At 54.3% G+C, this 18,180-nt stretch overlaps 1 protein-coding gene across 27 annotated transcripts in view; it reads left to right on the plus strand.

Moving 5' to 3' along the window:
• Window positions 1-18,180, plus strand: part of ABLIM2 (actin binding LIM protein family member 2) — a 185,502-nt gene that overhangs the window by 83,754 nt on the left and 83,568 nt on the right. For all 27 annotated transcript variants that reach the window (XR_005201944.1, XR_005201945.1, XM_017539067.2 and 24 more), the window contains exons 7-8: window positions 10,671-10,758; window positions 17,108-17,166. Coding sequence is in view for 25 of the 27 variants with exons in the window: in XM_017539067.2 (XP_017394556.1) it covers window positions 10,671-10,758; window positions 17,108-17,166 (147 nt within the window). In the remaining 2 variants the exon portion in view is untranslated. The remainder of the gene's footprint in view (window positions 1-10,670; window positions 10,759-17,107; window positions 17,167-18,180) is intronic.

The raw sequence follows: 18,180 nt of genomic DNA on the forward strand, positions 1-18,180 counted from the left end.
AAAAAAAAAAAAAAAAAAAAAAAAATTGCAGCCTGCAGCCTGGCATGGAAGGCCCCGCTGCAGAGCCTCAGCCTCCCCTCTCCCTTCACAGCGGCCCCACTGCCTCTCAGAGACCTTCTCTGCGCCCTTCCACCTGCATTCCCCCCACTCTTCAGCAGATCTGGGGGCTTTGTGTGCAGGAAACCCTAAGGCCTTTAAGCCTCCTCTTACCAACCCCTCCCTTCCTCCCTCCCCAGGGCAGTGCAGGGCCTGCGTTCCCCACTCAGATGCTGTCCCTGACCCAGCTCCTCTTACACGCATGTGGCTCTGATGCTCAGCCAGGCCAACATCAGTGCCGGCACTCCCCCTCCCCACCACACACACTGCCTCCCACCACTCACCTGGGCATCCAGCTGGATCTGCCCACGTGCCCGGCCATCAGCCACTGAGAGCCGGTAGCAGAGCCAGGCTGGAGACCAGGCTGCCCAGGCTGCCCCAGCCCTTTGTCTTCTCCTAGGGCACAGATGTGGGTTTGCATCTTTGACTTAGTAGCATAGCCACATTGGAACATCTGGTGGCCTCAACCGGGGTGCACCCTGGGTGCAGTCAGTGCTGCTATTGCTGATGCTGGTACAGGAGCCCCCACACCAGAGAGACCCTGGCCTGGGGTCTGGGGCAGACCCCACCCAAACTCTGGCTGCTCTGCCTCTCAGGCACGCTCCGCACTGGTTGAACAAAGTGGGCTTCATGGGGCAGTCAGTGCCCCCACCCTTGGATTGGGAGGCAAGAGTCCCATGTCGGCAGTGTAAGCATCCCTGGTATTTAATGCCAAACACAGAACCTGGGATGCACCCTGGCTCATCAGGAAGGAGCCATCCCAATTCGAGGAACAGGAGCAAAGCAGGTCTGGGTTTTTTCCTCCTCATCTGCTGTGGAGGAGAAAGGGCCTCCCGGGGAAGATTAATGCTTTTGTTTTCGCCTCTGCCGGGGAGGCGAGTCTGTGGCAGCGTGGCTGAGTCGGCGGGCTCTGCACAGCTCTGAGCATCCTCCCCGGGTGCAAGGTGGGAGCTGCGGGCGGGGACGAGCCTGTCTCCACAGAAGGGGAGCTGCCGCTGCCGCGGTGGCACTGCCCGATGCTCAGCCCAGCGTGCTGGCGCCCAGCCGGGTGACAGTGGACCCCCCGGGGCAGAGCAGGAGCAGGTGACAGACCAAGGGCTGAAGGCGAGGGCATCCCCCCTCGCAGGCATACGTTCCAGGGAGCAGGGCACTCAAGCAGGGCCGTCAGACTGGACTCTGGTGCCCAGACACCTCGCAGGTAGGAAGCCTGGCCCACACCTCCCGGGGGCTGATGGGGGCTCGCAGGGGCCAGGCGGGGCTGCAGGTGGGTGGGTTTTTGGGGACAGAGCAGTGAGGCGTGAGGCCTCGGAGCCATCTGTTCCCCCACCCCCCATTTTGCCCCTAAGGTGCTGGGCAGTGACCGTGGCCTCCGTCTGCGGGCCCCAAGCCCAGGGCATCCCAGGCTCCCACCACCAGCCAAGCTCTCGCCTGTGCTGTGTCTGCATGTGGCGGGCGGGCATGGTGCCATCCTAAGTGCTGGCACCCGCAGTGCCCGCGAAATGTGCATTGGGTGGTGGCAGTGGGGTGTTCCCTTCCCATCTCTCCCTCAGTTTCTCCTAAACGTGCAGCACCCTCATGTGGCCCACCCTTCTCTGGGTGTCTGTCCTGATGAGTCGGCTCCTTGCTGGGGTCCTGTGGGGGCATGGGAGGGGCTGACATCTGTGCCCCCTCCTGGGCAGGGCTGGCTGGCTGTGGATGGGGGAGGCACTGGGCTGTGGCAGCAGAGGTGGGTGGCGCCTCGCAGCAACTGCGGCAGAGCCGGCTCCTGGGGACGGATGGCACCACCCCCACAGAGGGAGCAGGGACTCGGCTGACGAATCCATGGGGACAGCATTGTGACCAGCCTCTAGACCGGGCTACATAAAGGGAGGAGGTGTGGATGAGGGGAAGTCACAGCTGTGTGCTCGGAGCCCAGCCTTCCAGGAACTCCATCCCTCCCTCGCCCTGTCAGCACCTCCCTGCAGAGGTGGGCGGGAGTGGGAGTGCTTCTTTCCGGCCCCACCCTCTGTTAACCTCACCAGCGCCATGGTCTGGGGCCCCACATGGCTGGTGCAGCCCATGCAGGGTCTGTCTCCACGGTAACGAGAAGCCTAGCATCCCCCTGGGATCAAATCAATTCCTCCTCCCTCTTCCTCCCATCCATCTCCCCTCCCTCCACCCCTCCTCTCTTTCCTTCTCCACTCCCTTCTAGACCCTTCCTGGCCTCATCATGCATTCCACCCTGGGCTAGGTGCTGGGTTCACGGAAATACAGGTGACAGAGTCCCTGCCCCAGGGTAGGCTGCAGGAAAGGGAGTGCCTGGGCTCTCTCTGCCGTCCATCAGGAACCAGCTAAACATCTTTCTTGCAACTACAGGACATGTGTTCTTTGCTTCCTCCTGTCTTGGGGCAGTAAGCACGGACGACTCTCATCATTGGGAGAAAACAAACCATGTTTCCAAATAAATACAGTGTTTCAGGCCTCAGCGACTTCTCAGGCCCCCAACTTCTCTTGCTCAGAAGGATACCTGTTTCTCTTAAAATAAGCCAAAGCATTTGTAACATCACCCCCACGCCTAACTGCTGCTGGCACCTAGAAGTCATCCTTTTAGATTTTGCACACGTGCAGATACACACATACACAGACATGTAGACACACAGAGATATACACACACATGCACAACCCACACACCACACACAGACACACAGAGATAGATATACACATACATGCACAAAGCATGGACACACAGACACAGGAAGAAACAGACACAGTCACACACATGAGACACACAGGCCACACACACAACACACAGAGACATACGCAAGCACACAGACACACACACAAACATACAGAAAGACACATGACACAGACACACTCAGATACACAGATACGTTTGTAGACACACAGCACATAGACACATAGGCACAACACACAGAAGGACACACAGATCACATGCACATATAAGACATGCAGACAACACACTTAGATACACACAAACAACCCACATGAAAATAAACACACAGATGACACAACCAACACAGACACACAGAAGCACACAGAGGGACACGCAACATGCGTGGACACTCAGAGCACACAGACACAGAACACATGGACACAGACACAGACAACACGTGGACACACGGACACAGAGACTACACGTAGCAACACACAGCGACACACAAACACACAGACAACCAAGACGGCACAGACAATGCACACACAGTACACACAGACACACAGAAAGACACCCACACAGACACGTACACACACACGCCCTTCGCCGGATTGCTGTGTTCCTGCCTCGGCTCATGCCGGCGGCACAGCAGAGCCCCTGGTCCTTTCTGTCCATGCTGGCTGTCGTGTCCCCCATTGCGTCCTCTGGTCCCCAGGTAGTGCGCTCCTCACTGTCTTTGTGGCAGGACCCTCCAAGCCTGGACCCACTGCAGCGTGTGTGAACATCCGCAGGTGGGGTCCTGACAGAGCCTTTCCCAAACTTAGAACCCTCTAGCCCTCTAGGGCCACTCGGGCTGGTCTGGGCACCGTGTTCCCTTGTTCAGAACGTCCCTATTGGACAGCTGCTCTGCCGGTGCCACTGCTGGAGGGGACGCCGGGGTATAGCAGAGATGGAGGCTGGTAGGCCAAGCTCTCCTGAGGCTCACGCCCTAAAGGGAGCTGGGTAGAGAGGAAGAGGGAGCAGGGGCCGGGAGTGAGTGTGCAGGACAGGCGGGGGCCGGGAGTGAGTGTGCTGGACAGGCAGGGGCCATGAGGAGCTGTGTTCCGAGGGGCAGGGAAGGTCTGGGGAGGGCCCCTGATCTCGAGGCCTTGCTGGGCATTGCTCAGAGTGGGGCCCTTCTTTCTGGGATGCAATGGTCCCTGGGGATTCTGGGGAGTCTGTCCTGGCCACTGAACACCCCCAGGGGGATCCCTGCTCAAGGCTTTCATTTGTTTCTCTATAAATTTCATATTGTCTGTGCATCATGGTAAGGTCTAGACTCAGTTCTGGAAGTTTGAAAAGGAAACTAGAGCTCTGAACTGGGCCAGTGGCTGTGGGAGGAGCAGCTGCCGGGAGCTGCCTGCTCTAGGGAGGTGCAGCCCGTGGGCCCAGCCCCTGCCCTCAGCTGGGAGCTGGAGCCTGGAGCCGGTGGGGATGGAGCCAGGGGAAGTGTGGCCTCTCTCCAGTGGGCAGAGGAGGACTTTGCACCCGGATTCCGTGGTTGGATTCAGGGAGGAAAGAGGCCGCCTGCCTCAGCTGTGAGGGGCTCATGGCAGAGGGGCTAATCCATTCTCCAGAAGCCCAGAGAGGTGGCTGCTAGCTGGCCTATGCTGGAGAGGAGGAGTTTCTGGAGGCGGGGCAGTGTGGGGGCACCTCCGTCCTGCTGGCCCTGCTCTGCGCGTCACAGTGGGGTGTCCCTTAAACCGATGCCCTCTGACGCAGCACTGGCTGAGGACCTGTGGTCACCCTGAGCCACCACTGGCTGTGGGTGCGCCTCCCCGGCACCTTGTTCTGCCTCATTAAAGATGACAGCCACCCCGCAGAAGGCACAAGGCGTCTTCCTAGAACCATGTACTACGTGGCTGCTGGTATATTTTGAAATCCGAGCCATCTTGGGCCTCGCGCGGGTGGGTGGGACTTTTGCCTGCCTGGGGAGCCCTGCACCCACTGGAGGGTTCAGGCGCTCCCCGGGCGGCAACTGGGAGGATGTTGCCCATGTGCCGATGACTGGGACGCCCCGGTCACTGTGAGAGAATGGGAGTGACGGCGGCAGTGATAACGGGAATGAGGACACTAATTTCCGACTCCATCAGTCCATCCATGACCACCTGTGACCCATCGGTTCCCAGCAGGAAGTATAGGGTAGGGATGGGGTGACCTGTGCCATGCCGGTACCTTCCGGCTGAAGGTCCTCTGGAATCACAGAGCCCGGTTATACTACCTGAGAGGGAGGGACAGTCCTCTCCGTCTTACACACCGGGACACTGAATCCCAGCACGTGACACAGCCTGAGTCACACAGCCAAGAAGGGAGAATCGAGGGCTGGAACCTGTCACCTCCATGGCTTTGGCCACCAGCCTGGGACAGGCCTGAGCACCTGCAGGCACATTTCCTGTGTCTGCTTGACAGCCTCCTGGTGTACTCCAGCCCTGCCTCTCCACCACAGGATGGTTCTGGATGGTTCCAGAACATGGGGCATCCTTGTAATGTGGTGTGGCTGTTGCCTCTCATACTTTATGAGGGGCCCCAACTGGGAGTGAGGGTGCCGGCTGCCCCGGCCACACACCTGTGCCGTCACTGGGAAAGGTGCAGAGCTGGCCCTGGCTCAGACTCGGCTCCGACTCTGCTATGCGGCTTCTGGGACCCCAGGCTGCTCCTCTGTGCCACGGGCTGGGCCGTGGCGTGTACAGTGTGAAGAGCGTGGAAGGCTTCCGTCTCTGCCCACAGCGTTCCAGGAGCTCTGGCTCCCTTCCTCATCCTCTGTCTGTGCATTGGGTGTGGGAGGAGGGCTGTTGACAGGGAACTGGTGAGCCGAGGATGTGGGAAATTCTATGCTCTGAGGCTCAGGACCTGCAGGGGCTTAGCCACGAATGTCCCTGATTGTCCCCAGGGCCCATGGCATCTTCCCCGGAGGCAGCATGCAGCCCACCTGCTTTGGATCCTAGCTCCTCATTCTCTCAATGATATTGCCTTGGGTAGGCCTCCTTGCCTCCCTGAACCTTGACCTCCTGCTCTGGAAAACAAGGATAGACCATAGTGCCCACCCCAAGGGGCTGCCGTGAGGATGAACTTGAGGGCAGAGCACCTGACACAATGCTTGCTATGTGGCTGGTAATTTAAAAGTTGGCCATTTGGGGATCAGCTCTTCTTTAAAAAATTGAGGGCCAGGGGCAGTGGCTCCTGTAATCCCAGCACTTTGGGAGGCTGAGGCGGGCGGATCATGAGGTCAAGAGTTGGAGACCAGCCTGGCCAACATGGTGAAACCCCATCTCTACTAAGAATACAAAAATTAGCCAGGTGTGAGGGTGTGCACCTGTAATCCCAGCTACTCAGGGGGCTGAGGCAGGAGAATCTCTTAAACCCGGGAGGTGGAGGCTGCAGTGAGCTGAGATCTCACCATTGCACTCCAGCCTGGGCAACAGAGCGAGACCCCATCTCAAAAAAAAAAACAAAGAACAAAGAAAATATTGACATTCACGTAACATACAATCACCATTGAAAATGTTCAGTGGCATTTGGTGCATTCATAATATTGCGCAGCTTCCAGTTCTCTCTAATTCCGGAACTTTCTTGTCATACTGAGAGGAAACCTCACCCCCATAGGTAGTCAGTCCCCATTCCCTCCTCCTCCAGTCCCCAGCAGCCATTCACCTGCTTCTGTCTCCATGGAATCACTGCTCTGGATGTTCCGGAGAGAAGGAATCCTCTACCCCGTGGCTTCGAGTCTGGCTTCCTTCACTGTGCACGTTTTCAGAGCTCATCCATGTTGTAGCAGGATCAGCACTTTCATTCCTGTCTGTGGCTGAATAACACTCCCTGATGTGGATACACCACAATTTCTTCTTCCATGGTGGACGCTGGGGCTGTTCCTGCCCTTTGGTTTTATGTAGAATGCTGCTGAACATCACGTACAGGTTTTTGTGTGGACCTGTTTTCTTTCTTTCTTTTTTTTTTTAGACAGAGTCTTGCTCTGTCACCCTGGAGTGCAATGGTGTGATCTCATTTCACTGCAACCTCCACCTCCCAAGTTCAAGCGATTCTCCTGCCTCAGCCTCCCAAGTGGCTGGGACTACAGGTACCCGCCACCATGCCCGGCTAATTTTTATATTTTTAGTAGAGTCTGGGTTTTGCCATGTTGGCCAGGCTAGTCTTGAACTCCTGACCTCAGGTGATCTGCCTGCCTCAGCCTCCAAAGTGCTGGGGTTACAGGCGTGAGCCACCGCGCCCGACCAAGTTTTCATTTCTCCATTCATTTTCTCTTTGTTTTCCTTAAATGCCAAGAAGTGAAATTTCTGGCACCTGGTAATCTGTGTTTAACTTCTTCACCAACAAACCGTTTTCCACAGTAGCTGCACCGCTGTGTCCCCATCAGCAGTGCAGGAGGGTCCTGTCTCTTGACATCCTCACTGACACCTTTTATTTTCCTTTTTGTGATGTTATTACTGTAGCTACCCTCATGGGTATGAGGAGATGTCTCCTGTGGTTTTGATTTGCATTTTCTCAATGACAGTGATGTTGAGCCCCTTTTCATGTACCAGCTGGCCATTTCTGTATTTTCATTGAAGAAGTGTCTATTGGAGTCCTTTGCCTACCTTTTTAAAATATTTCTTTAAGAGTCTGGGTTTCACTGTGTCACCGAGTCTGGAGTGCAGTGGCGTGATCAGAGCTCACAGTAACTTGGAACTCCCGGGCTCAAAGGATCCTCCCGCCTCAGCCGCCTGAGTAGCTGGGACTACAGGCACGAGCCATCACGCCTGGCTAATTTTTAAATTTTTTTGTAGAGACTGGGTCTCACCATGTTGCCCAGGCTGGTCCTGAACTGGCCTCAAGTGATCCTCTTGCCTCGGCCTCTGAAAGCACTGGGATTTTCAGGCATGAGCCACTGCACCTGTCCTCCTAACAGCACGTTTCCTTCTAATCAGTTTTCAGTTTTAGCTCTTGTGTTTAGGTCTTTGGTCTATTTAGTGGGAAAACCACTTTGTTGGCTTGTAATACACACAGAGGGGTGCATGCGTTATACCTGTGCATCTTGACACATCTTTACAAACTGCACACATGTAACCGGTGCCAAGTCAAGAAAGAGAACAGGCCCAGTGCCCCAGGCTCCCCCGTGAGTCCCCGAGGGCACTCTAGCCACATAGATCGCTTTGCCTGGTTCTGAACTTCGTAAACCTGGGCCTGTTCTCTTGTGTCCGACTTCCTTGGCTTGGATCAGTTCACCAGCATCCTCCATGTTGTTCGTTCAGGACATGAGGGTGCAGTGTGTGTTAGTCCATTCCCGTGACATGTAACAGAATGCCTGAAACTCCTGGGTGATTTATAGAGAAAAGGATCGATTTCCTACAGTGACGGAGGCTGCGAAGTCCGGGCTGGAGGGGGCACATCCTGTGGCGGGTGGGAACTTTCTGCAGAGTCTCGAGAGGACCCAGGGCACCCCGTGACGAGGGGCGGAGTGTGCTGGCTGGCTCAGGCCTTTCCTCTCTTCCGAGCCACGAATCCCGCTCCCACGGTGACCTTAGTCCATGAATGGATCCATCCATCCTGAGGACACGGCCTTCACGGTCCACTCCCTCTTAATGGCCCAGCTCTCAACACTGCCGCTCTAGCGATTAGATTTCAACATGAGTTTTGAAGGGGACAAACAGTCCAGCTGTAGCGGGGAGCACGTGAAGAAGGGGTCCACACCCCGGGCCTAGGATCCGCTCCAGGACTTGGGGACAGCCACGCTGTGGGTTGAGAGCCTGCAAGGCACGACTTAAGGTCTTCTTCACTGCAGCTCCACCACCTGCCAGCTCTGCATTCACCGCAGCTCCAACACCTGCCGCTGTGTGACCTTGCTTAAGCTCTTCCGCCTCTCTGTGCCTCTTACGGTAAATGAGTAACAGTTTTCCCGTAGCACTGCCACAAGTGGTGTGTGACGAGCTGTGGAACAAGCTATGGAGGCGTGGCCACTGCCACTGTGGAGGGCTCAAGCCCGGCGCCTGAGAAACTGTCCCAGCAGCATTCTCATGATTCACATGTGGGCATGCCGTGTGGACAGCAGGGTCTGTGTGACCTGCAGGGTTGCTTCCCGTCCCCTGTGGCTGCCACCAAACTCCTGCTGTTAGAGGAAGTCAGTGTGAAGCAGAGGCACCTGGATTCGGCAGGTGTGAGGACAAGTCACAGGTCACAAACCCAGAAATACTCGTTATGACTACAGTGAGCCCGCAGTTGACAATTGTGACGTTGATACCTGGTGACTTTTATTTTTAAAAACACAGAGCTGTCTCAATCTCTGATGTACACTTAAGAGTGCTACTCAGACCACCGGGCATGTTAATAATTGTGATCAGCGAAACGATCGTTTCACCCACATTCTGGGGCCAGATGCTGAGGCGTGACCTGCTGTCCAGAGAGATCCCTGCACCTGGTGCTCCCTGAAGTGGCCCAGGTGCCAGGCCCTGCGCTTGAGAGGCTGGCCGTCGAGTGGGGAAGAATACACCCAAGTAATCGCCAGACAGTGTGGAAATGGGGCTGTGAACGCCCGGATTAGGGAAGCATCAGGGAAAGCTCCCGAGGGGAGGTGGCATGTAGGCTGAGATGGCAGTCAGGGTGGCAGGGGCTGGGGAGTCAGGGGGTTGCTCCATGGAAGGGCCAGCTGGTGCCGAAGCCTGGGCCTTGGAGGGCAGGCGGAACTGAAGTCAGCCTCCTCACCTGGGGGAAGGGCCCCTTTGCCGGGAGACATTCTTGGCCTTGTCACCTGACCTGGTGTGGCAGAGGAGGCCACACCAGGCCGTGTGCAGGAGAAAAGTCTTGAGATGGAGCCTTGCTTTGTCACCCAGGCTGGAGAGCAGTGTCGTGATCTCTGCTCACTGAGACAAATACGGGTCCTGATGGTGGGGACCGGCCCTTCCAGTATCCCCTGCGTACCTGTGCGCAGGGCGTGCTGTGTCCATGCCGGGTGCTGTGACCAGCCGACATTTCTGCTTTAGCAGAAACGTTCTGCTTTGTGCTTTCTTCTCCACCTAATTCTCTGGGCTCTTCCTCCCAATACACAGCGGCTGCCTTGGACTGTCTTCATCCCAGGGAAGGCACAGGACAGGGAAAACTGGATGCTCAAAAATGACATTTCAGCCCCTTACTCACTGATTCAGGAAACTAGTTACTACAAATTCAGTTTAGGTGGGGATTAGGAAAGCTCTTTCCGTTTCAGGAAAGAGTGAGCCTCAGACTTAGCAGCGCGTTTAGCAGCCGGCGGCTGTGCCGTGCCCTCAGGTAGGAGTGTGGCTCTAACGTGCTGGTGAATGCAGCATTTAGGGGAATTTTTTGTTTTTTGTTTTTGCAAAAATAAGCCAAACCAGGCAATGTAATTTATTTGGGTTATTTCAGTATTAGTGTTTGTAACCTAATTTAATAAATTTTAAGAATGTTAAAAACAAAATGCGCGTTGAACACACTGAGCGATACAGAGATATGAAGAGGAAAGTATTGATCCTGTTCTGCCCACGCCTCTAATTCCTGCACCTGGGGAAATGTGTCCTCTTTCCCTCCCCTCCCTCTGCCCTTTTCCTTCTTCCCTGCCTGTTAAACTCTCCACTCCTTAAAACTGCTCCTCGTGGTGGAGGAGGCTGACCCCTCATGGACTGCCCTGGTAGGGAGCAGCCCACCTGAGCAGGGTGGGCAAGTACAGCCTGGACTCCCCCCTGGGGTGCATTGGACAGCCTGAGGGTACCCCCTGGTCCAGGCTTTGTTCAGGGGTCTTGGGTCCTGAGGGTGGGGGCTGGCCCTTCCAGTATCCCCTGCGTACCTGTGCACAGGGCATGCTGTATCCATGCCGGGTGCTGTCACCCAGCCAACAGTTCTGGCTTTAGTAGAAACGTTCTGCCTTGTGCTTTCTTCGCAGGCTGGGGAGAAGCACTACCACCCTTCCTGCGCGCTATGTGTCAGGTGCGGCCAGATGTTCGCAGAAGGAGAAGAGATGTATCTTCAAGGTAAAAAATAAAATGTGCTGTTTGGTCCCCTAGGGCAAGGAACTACTCTTAAGAGGTCCACACCATGTGCTGGGTGTGAACGGGTTGGCTACGGCGTCATCTCGCTAGGTCACGAGCAGCCCAGCCACAGTGGGGAGCTGGCATGGCAGGTGGGGCACATGCCCGGACGGCCTCCTCAGCCCGCCTTGTGTGTCCAGCAATCTCAGTGAGCCTGAGACCAGCAGGAAAGGAAAAGGGCCGGGCCAAAGACCAAGACCCAGAAGTGCTGGCTGGTTGGCTCCAAGTAGCAAAGCGTAAGCAACTGCCGCCTGTTACCATCCATTGCCACGTTAGGCCCTTCTAGAAAGCCGCCCCAGCTCAGGGAGTCCAAATGAGGAGTTTCAGGTGTTTCCTGCACCAGCCACCCCAGCCTGCCGTGACCCCTCTGTCCACAAAAGAGGTTGGTAGCAAGGTCCTGAGGGCCACTGGCAGGGCCGGAGATTTTCTTCCAGGAGCAAGGGAAGAGCCAGCCCCACCGAGCATTGGTGACAGGAGAGCTTGGAGGGAAACTTAGCGGATTTCTAATGGGCCTCATGGGAAATGCCCCAAGCCATTAAAAAAAAAATCACTGCAATCACCCAGGTGCAGTGGCTCATGCCTAATAATCCCAGCACTTTAGGAGGCTAAGGCAGGTGGATCATGAGATCAGGAGTTCAAGACCAGCCTGGCCAAAATGGTGAGACCCTGTCTCTACTAAAGGTACAAAAATTAGTTGGGCGTGATGACAGGCACCTGTAATCCCAGCTATGTGGAAGGCTGAGGCAGGGAACTGCTTGAACCTGGGAGACAGAGGTTACAGCAAGTTGAGGTCACACCACTGCACTCCAGCCTGTGCAACAGAGCAAAACTCCATCTCAAAAAAAAAAAGAAAGAAAAAAATCACTGTTATCACAAAGGCAGGGTGTCCTGTGTGCTGCCAGACTGAAGAAAGAGTGGGGCTTGATGACTGGTCGCCTCTCCGCCTCCCAGATCAACCCTTTTTAACTCATTGCTTCTCATTTTCACAATTAAATTAACTTCCGATGGCGGCATTAGGCTACCCTTTATATCTTCACAATGCAGGGGTCCAGTGGCAGGGGAGGAGGGAGGCAATGGCTCTTGTAGGGGGAAGAAATGTAATTTTCTACCTTTTATCGTTCCTAGTTGGGGCAGATCCCTGTAACAAAAGGCATATAGAATTAGCAAGAGAAGGATGAACAGAAGCTTACTGACACGTGCACCTCGTGTATGCTCCAGAGGTAGCCCAGAGAAATGAGGACACGCAGGGGCAGATCTCCAAGAGGCAGCTTTGGGGTTTTTCTTGTCTTTGTTTTTGTTTTTTTGAGGCAGAGTCTTGCTGTCTTGCCCAGGCTAGAGTACAGTGGCAAGAACTTGGCTCACTGCAAGTTCTTGTGATTCTCCTCTCTCAGCCTCCCGAGTAGCTGGAACTACAGGCATGCACCAATATACCTGGATAATTTTTTTTGTATTTTTAGTAGAGACGGAGTTTCACTGTGTTGGTCAGGCTGGTCTCGAACTCCTGACCTCAGGCAACCTGCCAGCCTTGGTCTCCCAAAGTGCTGAGATTACAGGTGTGAGCTACCATGCCCAGCCATCAAAGAGGCAGCTCTGACCTCAGGCTGAGACAGCAGCATTCCCTACAACAAAGAAGGAAGGGTGTGAGGAGGCAGTTACGTCGAGACGGGACAGGAGGGGACCTTAGGCAAGGGGGGCAGTGCTGTGCATCTTCTCCGTGGAGAAGAGACCCCAGGGACTTTGGGTCATCCTGATCTTCCTGGTGCAGAGAGGAAACATCCTTAGAGATGGAGGCTCCCTTTGGAGATTTCGATTCCCCTTATAAAATGGTCATTTCTACTCACTTTTCAGTGCTTTTCTGAGTCTGCTGTTTCCCCAGTAATCAACTCAAAATAACCCTTATGCCAGAGGGGCATGTCAGGGGCGGCACATCCTGGCCTCCTAGTCCTGTTTGGGGTGTCATATTCTGAGCCCCATCACTCTCCTTGCAGACAGGCTCCTAGAGTTGCGCTTCATCTTATCACGCTGACCACCCCCCTACGTATTGCTTATTCATTCCCTGAGCCCTCCCTGCTAAAGAAAATTATTCTGGCCCTCGTTAAGACCAGTAAGGAAGACACTTCTGGACTTTGCAACAGGAGTCAGGACTATCACAATGGAAGAGAGGGGGTGAGATTCTGAATGGCAGACAGTGGGGATTGCAGCCGATGAGCAGGGGTGGGGCCGCTGGTGGAAAGTCGCTGGAGGTACTGGGCTTCTTGCTGAACTGACCCCATGAGATGCTCGCTGAAGACGGGGTGAGGACTGAGACTTCAAGGAAGGGATGAGGAACTCAATCAGAAGTGGAGGGAGATGAGGCTTCTAGGCCCGGGGATTCCTGCCAAACTGATTTTGCAGGATTCTTGCTGAAACTGGGCCAGGCAGGCCTGAGACTGGATGGGTTGTGAAGGTGATGGTGGCGGCCTGCAGAACGGTGGAGGCCTAGTTGAGAAGAGGGTTCAGAGGTCGCAGGGGCACTGGTGGGACAGGGGCCGTGTGTTGGAGTGCAGCCCCCAGGCCTGATGATGGACTGGATGGGGCAGAGGGGTCCTGGCGAGGTGGGGTCTGGTATTGAGACTTGGTCTCTTTAGCCACAACTCTTTCTTGAAGATTCTCTGTCTCCAGTGCTCCCAGAGGCCAGCTGGGCCAGGCTGAGTCGGGGAGACTTCTGTGCAGGCCCCTGCAGGCTGCTGAATGACCTCATGCGGCCATCATCACCAGGCTGTGGGTCACACAGGCCTCCCTTTCTCAGGCTGAACCCAGTGAGGTGACGTCAGACAGGATAGCCTCATCCCCGGTGTTGCCTGTTCCTTGAGTCTCTGCTCGAGAGCCCATCAAAGGGTCCTTTGGGACCGTCCCAGCAGTGCCAGGCTGTCTGGGTGGGGGACTTGCTCTGCATGGGGCTTGGCTACCACAGTAAAGGGTGCCCTTAGACAGCGGGGCCTGGTGGACGCTGAGCACAATGGCCTTGGGAAGGCAGCTGGGGGACACAAGTTCACATCAAGGGTAACCTTATCTCAGGAACAAAGGCACCCTTCAGGACTGGCTGAGGCCGGCCCCTGCTTCTGCTGTGAGGTTCTGTGGGATGTCGAACCCAGGCCCATCCCCTCTCCAGACTTGGATTTCTCAGTCTGAATGATGACAGGTCAGACCAGCTGTGCGGCTTTCAGGCTCTGCTCCCTGGCACAGGCTTCCTGGGGGCCCCCACCCTGCCTGGTCATCCTGAGACCCTCTGTGTGGCCTCCAGGAATGACAGGGCTCTGTGCAGATATTATTTGGCAGACAAATCCTGCTGCAGTAAAAGCTCTGAAAAGCATGGGTCCCAGCGACCCCCATGGTCTCCTGAGCGACCAGGCAGCCCAACCGCCGCAATGCCACCACTGCTCCTGCCATGGACTTTCCGTAAACATGGGGTGGGGCATTAGATCCCACTAATTGTTAAGATGCCCATATTAAAATAATGAGATCCTCATTTTTCTCACTGGGGTGACAAAGATGAAAAGGAATTGTGAGCCCCATGTTGGTGAGAAATTCTTACGCAACTGATAGGGGTGAAAATTGGGAAATTGCCAGAAAAATCTCATGAACCCTAAACATGACCCCACTCTTTGAGCCCAGACTCCATTTCTAGGAATGTGTGCCTGCTGTGTGCAGTGGAGCCCCTGCAGCGTCGTTTAGAAATAAGCAACACCTGAGAAAGATCGGGAGCGGAGGCTGGTGCAGGGGCTCAGGCCTGTAATCCCAGCACTTCAGGAGGCCGACGTGGGCAGATCACCTGAGGTCAGGAGGATCACCTGAGGTCAGGCGTTCACGACCAGCCTGGCCAGCACAGCGACCCCCGTCTCTGCTAAAACTGATTGTGGTGGCGCATGCCTGTAATCCCAGCTACTCAGGAGGCTGAGACACAAGAGTGTGTCGAACCTGGGAGGTGGAGGTTGCAGTGAGCTGAGATCGCACCAGTGCACTTCAGCCTGGAAAACAGAGTGAGACTCTGTCTTTAAAAAAAGAAAAGAAAAGAAAGATCAGGAGAGGAGTAGAGAGAGAAAGTTCTTGCCTATCCATATTATGTAGCCCTTAAAGTTGAACGTTTTGATATTTAATTTAATGAGGAAATGTTGAAGACATTTTTAAGCAAATACGTAGGATATGAAATTGTGTCTGTAGACTGGCTGTGGTGGCTACGCCTGTAATCTCAGAACTTAGGGAGGCTGAGGCAAGCAGATTGCTTGAGCCCAGGAGTTCAAGACCAGCCTGGGTAACATAGTGACACCCCATCTGTACAAAAAACTGAAAAGTTAGCCAGGCGTGGTTAGTCTCAGTTACTTGGGAGGCTGAGGCAGCAGGATTACTTGAGCCCAGGAGGTGCGGACTGCAGTGGGCTGTGTTTGCACCAGTGCGTGCCAGGCTGGGTGACAGAGTGAGACCCTGTCTCAAAAAGAAAGAAGGAAGGAAGGAAGGAGGAGAGGACAGGAGAGGAGAGAGAAATTGCGTATGTACACTGAACCCCTTCTATTTACGGGTACACCTCTACTAGAAGGCAGCCAGCAAGAAGCGAGTGAGAGATTAGAAGTGATTTTCATCTGATTTATGCTTTTTGTTTTTTTAAGTCTTGCTTTGTCGCCCAGGCTGTAGTGCAGTGGCACAGTCTCAGCAACCTCCGCCTCCCAGGTTCAAGTGATTCTCCTGCCTCAGCCTCCTGAGTACCTGGGATTATAGGTGCCCACCAGAATGCCTGACCAAATTTTGTATTTTTGATAGGGGGTTTGCCATGTTGGCCAGCCTGGTCTTGAACTCCTGATCTCAGGTGATCCGCCTACCTTGGCCTCCCAAAGTGCCGGGATTATAGGTGTGAGCCACCGTGCCCCGCCCTATTACTTTAGGTCACAACATTTTTTATACTTACAAACAAGAAATGTTTTATATATACTCACACACATATGTAATCCAGTCACCATCTCTCAGAGCTCTGAGTTGCTGCTGTGTCCCCAGAAAGGAGATATTATGAAATCCACATGACCCAGAAGGCTTTGTAGGCAGGAGATGGGATAAGTTTCTTCATTCCGCACACACTTTTCAGCCCTGACTATGTGCCAGCCTGTGTGGCTTGTCTGTAGGATACATGAGTCAGCCACAGCCCTCACCTTCGTGGGAGCAGTGGGTGAGAGATGGAGACACAGCCATGCAGGTGGGTCAGGCTGAGGTTCAGGGAGGCCCCAGGAGAGGCAAGTGCCCTGGGTCCTGAAGGATGGGAAGGTGGGCAGGGAGAGCTGACATGTACTGAGTCCCCCATGCACAAGAAGGGTTGCATTAATGCAACTAACATTTGTATACGACAAAGCACTTTTCTGCTACTTTATTACCTCTGCTTAATTTTACTTAATTCACCCAGTGACCTGACAAGGTAGAATTCTTATTAGCTCTATTCTTAGGTGGAAAAATACCAAAGACCTGGGGCAGGTGGAGGTTGAATTAGAAAAGAGACCAGAGTATCAGGGATGTTGGGGGTACTTGGTACTGGGTGACCTTGTTATGTTGATGGTAGTGGCTATTGACATGGGTGGCTGGACAGAGCTGACAGCTAGAGAAACTGAGATACAAGAAGGCTTGGAGACTGAGTAAATTAGTGACAGGGTGAGGTGAACCTTGTGCCCAGTTTGAGCCTTATGCCCAGCTCCCACTGAACATACCCCATACCCTAAGGAGCAGGCCCACTTCCCAACTGAGGTTCTCTCTTCCCACCTCTCAGCTTAGAGTCCTGTCCCCAAAGTCCCCTCCCCAAGGCTGGCTCCCACCCAGGTTGCAGCCTCAGCGGTCTGCAGGCCGGCCCCGCCATTGCCCTCAACATGCAGGCAGCCAATCCTACATCCTAGCCAGGGAGCCTCCTCTCTGGACTTGAAACCCCTTCTAATACCCCCTCCTCAGAGAAGACTCTTCCAGCTGCCCCAGGCTGGGTGAGATGCCTGCCGCCCAGGCTCCTCAAGACTCAGGAAGCAGTTAGTGCATAGCAGTGTGTTTCCCTGCCTGTTTCCTGCCTCCATCCCACAGTTGGGCTCTGAGCCCCTGGGGGCGGGGACTGTGATCTGGGCACCCTCTGCCCTGCACTAGCTCCAGCACAGAGGCTGCTCAGGGCCGCTTGGAGGGTGGAGTCCAAGTGTATGCCTGTGCATAGTCCAGCTCCCTTCTCTGTGTTTCCACACAGGCCCCTGCAATGTGGGAAATAACGCTAATCACTTCCCTGTTGGGAATTTGTCAACAGGTTCCTCCATCTGGCATCCGGCGTGTCGACAAGCAGCCAGAACTGAAGACAGAAACAAGGTTGGTGGCGTTTACTGGTGTCTCTGATATACTCTTCGCTGCTCCCGTACAACCTTTGTTCAGTGAAGAGGACACTGACCAGGTTCTATGGGCTCATTGTCCAGTCCCACGGGCGGCAGGATGGGAGCAAGGAGGCGGGAAGGGGCAAACGGGTAGACTGCTGAGCAGTAACACACAGGAAATAAGAGCATCTTTGATTACTGCTTATATCACAGAATCCACAGGCTAGGTAATCTGTTTAAAAAGAAATTAATTCAGCTCCTGGCTCTGGAGGCGGGGAAATCCAAGAGCATGGTACTGGCACCTGGTGAGAGCCGCCCTGTGGCAGGAGCTGGAGAGAGGGTGAGAGTTCATGAACAAAGAAAGAAGAAGAAGGGGCCAAACTCCCGAGATAATGAACCCATTCCCACAGCGTCAATCCATTCACGTAGGCAGAGCCCTCCTGAATAATCGCTTCCCAAAGTGTACATACACTGAACCCCTTCCATTTTTAGGTACACCTATGCTAGAAGGCAGCCAACAAAAAGTGGTTGAGAGATTAGAAATGATTCTGTGTTTATTTATACTTTTTAAAAGGTTTCTATAATTTTTAATAAGGGACATCTATTGCTTTTTTTTAAGGCAGTCTCACTCTGTTGCCCGGGGAGTATGCCACAAGGGACACCAACTTTCCAACACGAATTTTGGGGTGCACATAGCAAACAGGCATCTAAGAGCCTTCGTTGGCTGGCCTGCTGACCTTTTTGTTCATTTGATAACTCCAGGACCACTACAGTGTGAGGGGGTCCCTAAGACCACCCTCACCTCTGTGAACTCCGAAAATCCGAGACAGGTCTCAGCTAATTCAGAAAGTTTATTTTGCCAAGATTGAGGATGCATGGCTGTGACCCAGCCTCAGGAGGTCCTGATGACGTGCGCCCAAGGTGGTCTGAGCACAGTTTGGTTTTATACATTTTAGGCAGATATGAGACATCCATCAACACTTGCAAGATGAACTTTGGTTTGGTCTGGAAA

Source organism: Cebus imitator, unplaced genomic scaffold, assembly GCF_001604975.1.
Source record: "Cebus imitator isolate Cc_AM_T3 unplaced genomic scaffold, Cebus_imitator-1.0 Scaffold117, whole genome shotgun sequence".
NCBI lineage: Eukaryota > Metazoa > Chordata > Mammalia > Primates > Cebidae > Cebus > Cebus imitator.